General features: G+C 36.5%; 1 protein-coding gene across 1 annotated transcript; it reads right to left on the minus strand.

Annotated features, from left to right (window-relative positions):
- Window positions 1–514: 514 nt before the first annotated feature.
- On the minus strand, window positions 515–3236 carry LOC124719663 (zinc finger protein 492-like). Its single transcript, XM_047244875.1, has 3 exons — window positions 3086–3236; window positions 2620–2695; window positions 515–2288 (listed from the first exon to the last, which is right to left on the minus strand). Exons 1-3 carry the CDS (start codon window positions 3234–3236, stop codon window positions 515–517), a joined length of 2001 nt encoding a protein of 666 aa, XP_047100831.1.
- Between the last annotated feature and the right edge of the window lie 6706 nt (window positions 3237–9942).

A 9942-nucleotide genomic window follows, 5' to 3' on the forward strand; every position in this document is an offset into this window, starting at 1 on the left:
CTACTGTTAAGAAAGTGTATCTGTGTCTAATACTTGAATAATTTTCAGATTTTTCTGATCTTTCTCTTCTTCACTAGCCTGAGTGAAGAATGTGCTATAAACATTACATTTTTTTGCTGTTTCTAGGGCTACTTTCATTATCTTTCCAATAATAAACAACAAAGCAATACACTTCCTCGAAATATCTAGGGTCTTGATTACTGCATGGTATTTATTGCTAAAAGATTTCACTAAATGGACGAACTTCTGGTATCAAGTATGACTAAAGCATAGCAACATTATTCACAAAAAAGTCACAACTATGTAATTTATCTGTAGCAACTTTGTGAGCATCTTCTTCAAAATTTCAAACTGCAGAAATGTATCAGTCACATTTGCGATCTCTCGCTAGCACATATTATTACATGCCTCTTCAGAATTCTAGCACATTTTAAGGATTTATCACACAACAAACGTGCAACATCTCCCAGTACACGTACCTGTATGGATCTTGATGACATCAGCTAAGGGAAATTTATTTGCCCCGAGAACCATATTTGTGAGGTCCCTTTCTAGTGTGTATTAACACATGTTTATTGCGATTACCTGACTGAGTAAATAACTTTCCGCAAACACTACATTTGTGTGGTCTCTCACCAGTGTGGATTATTTCATGGGACTTCAGATTACGGTAATGAATAAAAGACTTTCCACAGACATCACATCTGTGAGATCTCTTTCCGATGTGTATTACTTCATGTTTCTTAAGCGTGCGCGACTCAGTAAATGATTTGCCACAAACATTACATTTGTAGGGTCTCACCCCAGTGTGTATTCGCGTGTGGGTCCTGAGGTTACTCAACATAGTGAAACATTTGCCACATGTATCACATTTGTACTGTCTATTTCCTGTGTGGAGTAATGCATGGATCTTGAGAGTACCCAACAAGGAAAACGATTTGCCACAGACATCACACTTGTGATGTCTACTGCCAGTGTGTACAAATATGTGTTTTTTTAGAGTCCCTGATTCGGTAAAAGATTTTCCACAAATATCACATTTGTGAGGTCTCTGTCCTGAATGAATTAAGGTATGTTTCTTGAGATTATTGGATTCAGCAAAAGATTTGCAACAAATAACGCATCTGTGAGGTCTCCTTCCAGTATGTATTAATGTGTGTTTTTTCAGAGAACTCAAATCATTAAAACATTTGCCACAAACATCGCATTTGTGGGGTCGCTTTCCAGTGTGTATAAAGACATGTCTCTTGAGAGCAACCAACGAAGTAAAATTTTTGCCACAAACGCTACATTTGTGTGGTCTCTCCCCAGTATGTGTTAATGAATGGGTTTTAAGATTACTCGACACAGTAAAAGCTTTGCCGCAGATATCGCATAAATGGGGTTTCTTTCCTGTGTGTATGGAGGAGTGTATCTTCAGAGAACTAAGTACAGTAAAAGATTTACCACAAGTTGCACATTTGTGAGGTTTCTTTCCAGAGTGTATTAATAAATGTCTCTTGAGATTGCCAGACTGACTAAATGACTTTCCACAAATATTGCATCTGTGTGGTCTTACACCAGTATGTATTACGGCATGGGTCTTGAGATGATCCAACCGAGTAAAACATCTGCCACATTCATCACATTTGTGCAGTCTCTTCGCAGGGAGTAAAATAGTGTCGACATTGACATTACCACTTGTAGCTAAGGTTTCACAATCACCACTCCCGTCTGACATCCCTTGTGCAAGTGTCACTGTATGGATGATAGATGTGTCATTAAAGGATTTCTTCAAAGGTTCCGAAGTTTCCTTGGATGAAGTCTGCTCCTCCATGGCAGACACTGCTCTATCATTTTCCAAGCTGATAATATTTTCATGGTCCTCACTGTAGTCATATTTCTCATTATTGTCTGCAGATAAAAGCTCATCACACTCACTCATTTTCAAATGTTTGCTCAACCTATCATTACTGGGAAATACCTCACCACAGGACTTACAAATGTATGCAGGAACCTGCACACCATCAATGTGGGTGAAGACATGCATTATAAGTCTGTATTTTGTAGGGAAGCTCTGCAGACAGAAACTACAACTGAACGTATCAAATTCCATTCCCCTTAAACTATAACTTAATCTGGTGCCGAATAAGGTGTCTTCTTGAGAAGTTAATCCTTCTGTATGAGTACCGCATGTGGCGAAATTTGATGATTTCTCTGTGTGTATCTCCATCTCATCAAGGAGCACTCCTAGACCAACTGTTTCTTGAAGTGTACTGTCACAGCTCTCAATAGTACTTTGAATTAACCTGAAGCATAAGGGGAAAGGTGTTACATGTTAATTTGTAAGATGAATAAAAACAACATTTCAGCATCCACAAAAGTAGGACTACAAGCAAAAAGTAAAATAAAAGTTATGGACAGTAGAAATTATTTAGTCGGTAAATTTTATTACAATTATCATGAGCAAAAAAGTTTTCCTAAGGTCAAACCCTTTTATAAATAAAACGACCAGAAGAATATCAAAATGACAGTCCTCATTCACTGCTTATTTCTTTTGCAAAATTTTTTTGTTGGTACTGTAGCTTACAAGTTTCTCAACATCATTAAAATACTATTCTGCAAACTAATGGAACACACCAAAATATTACAGTTGTCAAAATCATATCCTCCAACTTACTACAAATAAGTTTGCTTCTATGACAAATACCAACAGCTAAAGAAAAACACAAAAAGAAAGCAATCAAGATTTTAAAACACAAAAATTAAATAGGCTTTATTAGCGCCTATTTCTTTGTATTGGAAAACATTTTCAGGTTTGGATAGAAATGTTTTACATCCACCAACTCTAAAACTAATTTACAAAGTAAAGATGCATGTTTTGCTATTTGATTTCAAGAGAACCAACAGCTACTGTAAGCTGCAACATATTTTTTTCTAGGTAGTGGCCAACGCCTATACATAAATAGGGAATAATATCTGGTCAATAAATGCAAAAATATTTACGTAAATTCACGCGCTGATGAGTGAATATGAGTGACACATCAGCGCATTGATCCAACATTAGACGTGCAACCTATGTGAAGCCCTGTGTAAATGGATATACTGTGTGGCAGGAAGGGTAGTATTTTTAGCTTGCCAAAACATATAGAGCCACCATTGTAAATTATCTTTACAACTTCTGAACATCTGGTCAATTGAGATTCAAAAACAACATTAACTGAATCACACACTGGTACCAATGGGAACATCACCATGAATCAGTCAGAATGGAGCCTACCATACTGTCCAGTGGCGAGTAATGGCACCAGATGCATATAATATTCCTGTGGAATCTGGATCCAGTCATACCAACTTCTGTAATCCCATTTCAGCTGAATAGAAATGCGACATCTTCAAGCTTCCTAGTGAGTGCATTATGGTATGGAGGGGGTGATTAGGAAAATGCATGCGTTTATGCAGATGTGTGCTACTATTAGTCTTTTATACAAATTTTTGCTTCTAACTTTTTTTTTCTTCAGTTTGATGGATATATAATTTTTTTATGTTATCTGGGAAATGATGAGCAGCTGTCTTCGATACATTTTCAGATCTTTATATCTCATTTCAAATCTTCTTGATACTTTTTCTGTATACTTCCTTTTGGAGCTCTGTTACTGTAAGAGTAAGTTATTATATTCCTATTTTTGCATATATACATGCTGCTGTCTTGCATTTGAAGATGTGTTTATGTAAAGTTTCATTTGTTCTATAACTGATGTAAAGGTCTTTTGACTATGTTACTCAACATGTGTTAACTTGTATGCATGAAACTTTAATAACATTTTAAGTTTCGTCATTATTGATACTCTTGTGGTAGCAATTTATATATTGTTATGTGGATTTTTACTACTTGTGCCCTATTTCATTTTGTAGTTGTAATTTTATTTTAGTAGTCTCAGTACTATTAGTAGGTCTTTGCCATTGGTCCACAATAATTCATTCTGATATATTTGTTTACTAAGAGGGAGACTCTGCTTTAGCGGGATATACCTCAGCTACACCAGTGTTTGGGTAATTCAATTATATATGTTGATGTGGACCTGCTGCTGAAGCTCAAAGTGAGGATTTTTTTAATGCAAGGTGAACCTTACGTAAGTTGAACTCATTGTGAATTTCTGTCTATATTCTCTCTCAGTATAACTCACTCCTACCCCTTCCTCTACTAATTGCAACAAATTACAATACAAAGAAACTGACCCCTTCCCATGGAGTTTATTTACTGGACATTATATGTCATCCATGTACCTATACTTACACATCAGTATAGAACCAGTTAACCTGCTTCGAATAGCACTGTGATATTGGCACCATACATAACAAATTGTTCTTTAAGGAAACGCATAATAAAATGGGCTGATGTCTAAAATCCCCAGTCGCCAAGTTTATGTACATTAAATCTCATTGGTTATTGTATTCTCTATTTAAAAGAATGCACCTACCAGGTATAGTCTAGGGAGGTAAATTTCTTATACAATTGGTGTGAGATGGCCAGGTTATACAGAATAAATAGTAGTAAACCCAAGGTATACATGGCTCAAAACAGTTCCTACTTTCAGAATCCATATATGTCAGGTGCTGACTACCCACCTAAGAGTACTCTAAACATAACTGTCAAAAGAACTGCCAACACAATTACTTGCACACTGCTACAGGGTGCTATTGGCTTAGGGAAAATAGGTGTATTTTAGCTGTCATATTGTTCAGGCAAGAAATCAGTAAATAGTTTCTTGGATTCTATGGCCCAGATAAGCCACATGCTGACCAAACATTTCATGTAATATGGTTTATAGCTAGTAAGGAATACATTTTAATAACTTTTGTCCATTGTGCATTGTGAAATGTACAATCCTTCCTTCGTTTCATGAGAAAAAACAAGACTGCTTTCCTGCTTAAAGCTCAAAGGTCTCTAGTATGATTGCTGTTATTTAGAAAGAGTTACTAAGATTTACTTGGCATCTCCCAGTGTCTGCAACATGATTACTGCCTGAAGTCAATTCCAGGGACATATATGACTTAAGCATGTAGAATTCGAATCCAACACAAGGGAAGAGCAACTGCTTCTGCAACAAGCTTGTAACTTATGTCCCAATTAACAAAGCGATACTTAGGTTCTTTGCTGCACTATATTTGTGACTGTCTGACCTATTCTCCCCTAGTTTTTAGAGTTATCCCTCCCAGATACAGCATCATAACGGCAATAAATTCTACTCGTTTCTTCTCGTATCTTTGTTGAACTAGCTCACAAAAAAGAAAACACTGTAAAAATGTTCACCATATAAATGTTCATCATAAAACTGTTCTCCATTGATAATCAATGTTGGAAATGTGACCAACATGTACACAAGACTCCTACTCTGGACCAACACATTTAGTTCCATAACAGGACAAGTGCACCAGCAGTTTAGTGAATCTACCTTGCAGTATTCTCTGTCTGGGGTTCCATAATAAATTTCGAAAATTGCCGGATGATAAAACACTGTCCAATTAGCTCTGCGTGTTGTCCACTTCAGTAACTTCCTTTTGTGCATAAGTTATAAATGAACAAGGCCCTGAGTGCATACTACAAGTAAAGGAAGCACAATAAGAGATTAGATGCACAAAAGGAAGTAACTGGGCTGCAGTAAATGGTATCATTTCTATTCATGAGACATAATTCCACTTAATGTCTATGACAGACTGACATCAACGATACAGGGCTATAATTATGTGCATTTGTCTTACCACCCTTCCTGCAAATGGGAGGGAGAACTTTTTTTCCAGTTGGCAGGTACCCTTTGTTGCTAAAGCGACCCATGAAAAACTGCTTGTGAATGAGGGCAAGTTCTTTTCTATAACCTCTCTAGAAACAGGTATCTCGTCTGGTACTGACCCCTTGCCATTACAAAGTGATTGCAGCTATTATTCTATTTCAAGATAAGGAATGTCAATATCTGCCATTTCGAAATTCCAACTATGCTTGAACAGAGGAACTGTATTATGATACTCGTACGTAATACAATTTGGAAGACAGAATTCAGTATTTTGGCATTTTCTCTGTCATCTTCTGTTTCCGTTGCAGTATATTTACTGTGTGGTAGAATAAATGATTTTGGTCTGCTTACTGATTTTATGTTCAGACCAAAACAGCTTGAACAGGAAATTTATACAAAAAATTCTGTAAGTTCTCTCCAAAGTGCTCTACAGCTCCTGACACAGCTAGTCTATAAAAACATCGAGTAAAATTTTTGACCCATCTTTGATGTTTAATGTGGCTCGGACTAAGGGACAGTTGTACAATCTCCAGTTAGCAGCTGGTTAAGCTCTATCCTTGGAGTAACGTGGGAAACGCATTACACGGAACCGCAATAATGCCTAACGAGAGAACAAACTCTGAATAATTTAACCAACAATTCCAGGCTGGTTAGCAAGCTTAGTTGAGGAATAAGTTCTCAAGATGGCAGGAATAGTGACAGATGCAGACGATGCTGCCAAGATTTTGGCTGAAATTTTGATGAGAATGAGGAAGGAGAAGAAGAAGATATGATGCTGTTTCCAAACTTACATTCAAATTTCACTTATCAACGGAAGCCATAATTCATCTTCTCAGTTTTGTATGTGAGAACCTGGAGTGTATGACTAGTTCTCTGTTCTCATATATAACACTGTGTAATTGTAGTAATATACATTAGATTTCAGTACTTCATGAATTCTGTTGTGTTATTTATGTAAATCAGAAACATTAAAATGACAATTCATGCAAACATAATCTTGATTATCTGGCATGTGTTACAGATCCTGCAGTAGTGGAAAGGACTGTTTCGTTTTATTTAGAAGACAACGCTGTAATAAATTTAACCAAATCAAAACAACACACCACATATGTGTAGTCTTTGTATTAACAGCTTGTTCTGTTTCAGACAATGCACTGACTTTTCATGTTGCAAAATGTTTTGATAATAGTAGTGTCCCACCTTTATTCAGCCACATTATGTCAAAAGCAGAAATGTTGTTCCACTCTGTTTTCTATTGAGAATGCCCATTTTTGTTAACACCACAACAGTGTCAGAGAAACTCTCCAACTTTCAGCGAAAATATTAGGATCACAGTCCCATTAATGCTTCACAGCAACAACATTGTCTCCCAAATATCTTTATTCACTGAAGCTTCTGAACTATTTGTGCTTACTCAGTCTAAGCTCAACACAGTAAGATTAAGAGGAAATTTGGAATTTTTTTCCTTTTTTAAAAAAAATTGTGATGCTTCCCCAGCTACAGAGCATAGCTTTTGTGCTTCTCAGTTATTAGTATTACCCACATAAGCCCACTCATATTTGTCATAAAATAATAGTAACATGTATATGTTATAAAACAGAACAGAAATGTAGTTACTGAATCTGAATAGTTGTAGAAGGAGTGCATGGAATGTGACATTTACTTTCCTTGAATATTATGTTATTTTCGGTGTCCTCCTTTATGTCAAATGGCAACTGGTTGGAGGTAATTTAAAATTGCACTTGTGTGAAGAACCATTTTTCTGAAATTGATGGCTTATTATGATTGTTTAATGTAACAAGAAGTTTGGTAATACACTAATGTCTTGAGTTCACTCAGCTACATCTACAGCAGAAAATATTATTAGTTCTTATCTCCCACTGAGACAGCTTTCCATGTAGTGAATGCTTCACACCAACAGAACTGTCCACAATCTAGTAGTACTCTCATAAACATGTAAAATACTTGTGCTTACTCAAGCTAAGTTTAATACAGTAAAATTAACAGGAAAGTCAGTTTTAAAAAAAAGGCTGTAGCAGATAGGTGTTGTATTTCTCAGTTATCAGTTATATCCACATAACAACATCCATATGTATCATAAAGTAATTTAAATAAAAAGATGCCAACAGGAATGTTTACTTATTCAATCTACATAATCATAACAGCAGAAGGAGTGGCTGGCAATTTATGTTTTTAAATTTCTCTTGAATTGTCTCATGTCATTCTTTTCTTTCTATCAGAAATGACTCTGTTCCACCAATAGACCAGCTACTACTGACACTCAAATATATTGCCTCCAGTGATTTCCTTCTGTCCACTTGGGACTTCATTGGTATTGGCAAGGAGGCAGCCAGCAGGATTATTAAAAGGATGTGTATGACACTGATCAACAAACAACAGAGACAGTTTTTTAAGTTACTTTGTTCTCTAATGTAATTAAATAAAAACAAAGCAAACAACTGTATATGGATTGATGTATTTTTATTTTGAAACCATCCGTTTTAATTTTTATTTTCTGATCCTAATTGTTAGCTTTATGCTCTTTTTTTAACCAACACAGTTCTTCCTCTCTTCTCTGGTTCATGTCAAGCTACTGCAACTTTGCTAATTATTTCACATTTGAAAACAGGTATTTTTATTCTGAAAACAAAGCCTACAGTTCTAAGATTAGATGACTGTACAAATGAAGGAAGAACACAGTGAAGGTGTACTTAAGTTTCCTTCACCCCCCCCCCCCCCCACCCAGATTACATATAGCTCTGGAGACGACTGCACAACACAAAATTCTGTATGAAATAGTTGCTGTTTCTCAAACATTTAGGGTGAGATACAATAACAACAACCTCCAGTTTGATATGTGCCCCAGACACACTTCTACCCCAGAATTATAAAAATGGATAATGGTTGCTTATGGTAAATGTTGACATCTTATTCCTCACATATACCCTCAATATTACTAATAATAATCAGCACATCCTAAAAACAGAATTTATATATGCCCATGATCTACGAAAGTGGATGCACAAATGGTGTTCAATAATTCAGATAGGTAATTTTCTGTAGAACGTCCATTGCTGCTGCAATTAATTAAACATTCTAAGATGTAAATACAGCAGCAAGCTAGCCAGTAATGCCTATCAGAATTTTCAGTCAAATTAATATCCAAGATGTCTGTGTTGCCACAGTTTGTTGCAGAGACTGAAAACACCGACTATTTCACAAATCAGACAGGATTTTAAAGTTGCTTCACCGTTATGTACATACTTACAATTCGGCACCTATCATACAGCTACATTACTGTTGTGTGCAGAAATGTACTCTGATTGGAATGCATACCACAGAGACAGGCTGGACAGTGAAGGGGGAGGTGTGTTTATAACGATAAGAAGTGCAATAGTATCGAAGGAAATTGACGGAGATCCGAAATGTGAAATGATTTGGGTGAAGGTCATGGCAAAAGCAGGCTCAGACATGGTAATTGGATGTCTTTATAGGCCCCCTGGCTCTGCAGCTGTTGTGGCTGAGCACCTGAAGGATAATTTGGAAAATATTTCGAGTAGATTTCCCCACCATGTTATAGTTCTGGGTGGAGATTTTAATTTGCCGGATATAGACTGGGAGAGACAAACGTTCATAACGGGTGGCAGGGACAAAGAATCCAGTGAAATTTTTTTAAGTGCTTTATCTGAAAACTATCTTGAGCAGTTAAACAGAGAACCGACTTGTGGCGATAACATATTAGACCTTCTGGTGACAAACAGACCAGAGCTATTTGAAATAGTTAATGCAGAACAGGGAATCAGCGTGGTACAACAACAGAGTTAGAAAACTGCAAAGGGAACTTCACAGCAAACACAAACATAGCAAAAGCCTTGCAGACAAACAAAAATTATGCGAAGCGAAATGTAGTGTGAGGAGGGCTATGCGAGAGGTGTTCAATGAATTCGAAAGTAAAGTTCTATGTACTGACTTTGCAGAAAATCCTAAGAAATTCTGGTCTTATGTCAAAGCGGTAGGTGGATCAAAACAAAATGTCCAGACACTCTGTGACCAAAATGGTACAGAAACAGAGGATGACAGACTAAAGGCCGAAATACTAAATGTCTTTTTCCAAAGCTGTTTCACGGAGGAAGACTGCACTGTAGTTCCTTCTCTAGATTGTCACACAGAT

This window comes from Schistocerca piceifrons, chromosome 11 (assembly GCF_021461385.2).
Source record: "Schistocerca piceifrons isolate TAMUIC-IGC-003096 chromosome 11, iqSchPice1.1, whole genome shotgun sequence".
NCBI classification, from domain to species: Eukaryota; Metazoa; Arthropoda; class Insecta; order Orthoptera; family Acrididae; genus Schistocerca; species Schistocerca piceifrons.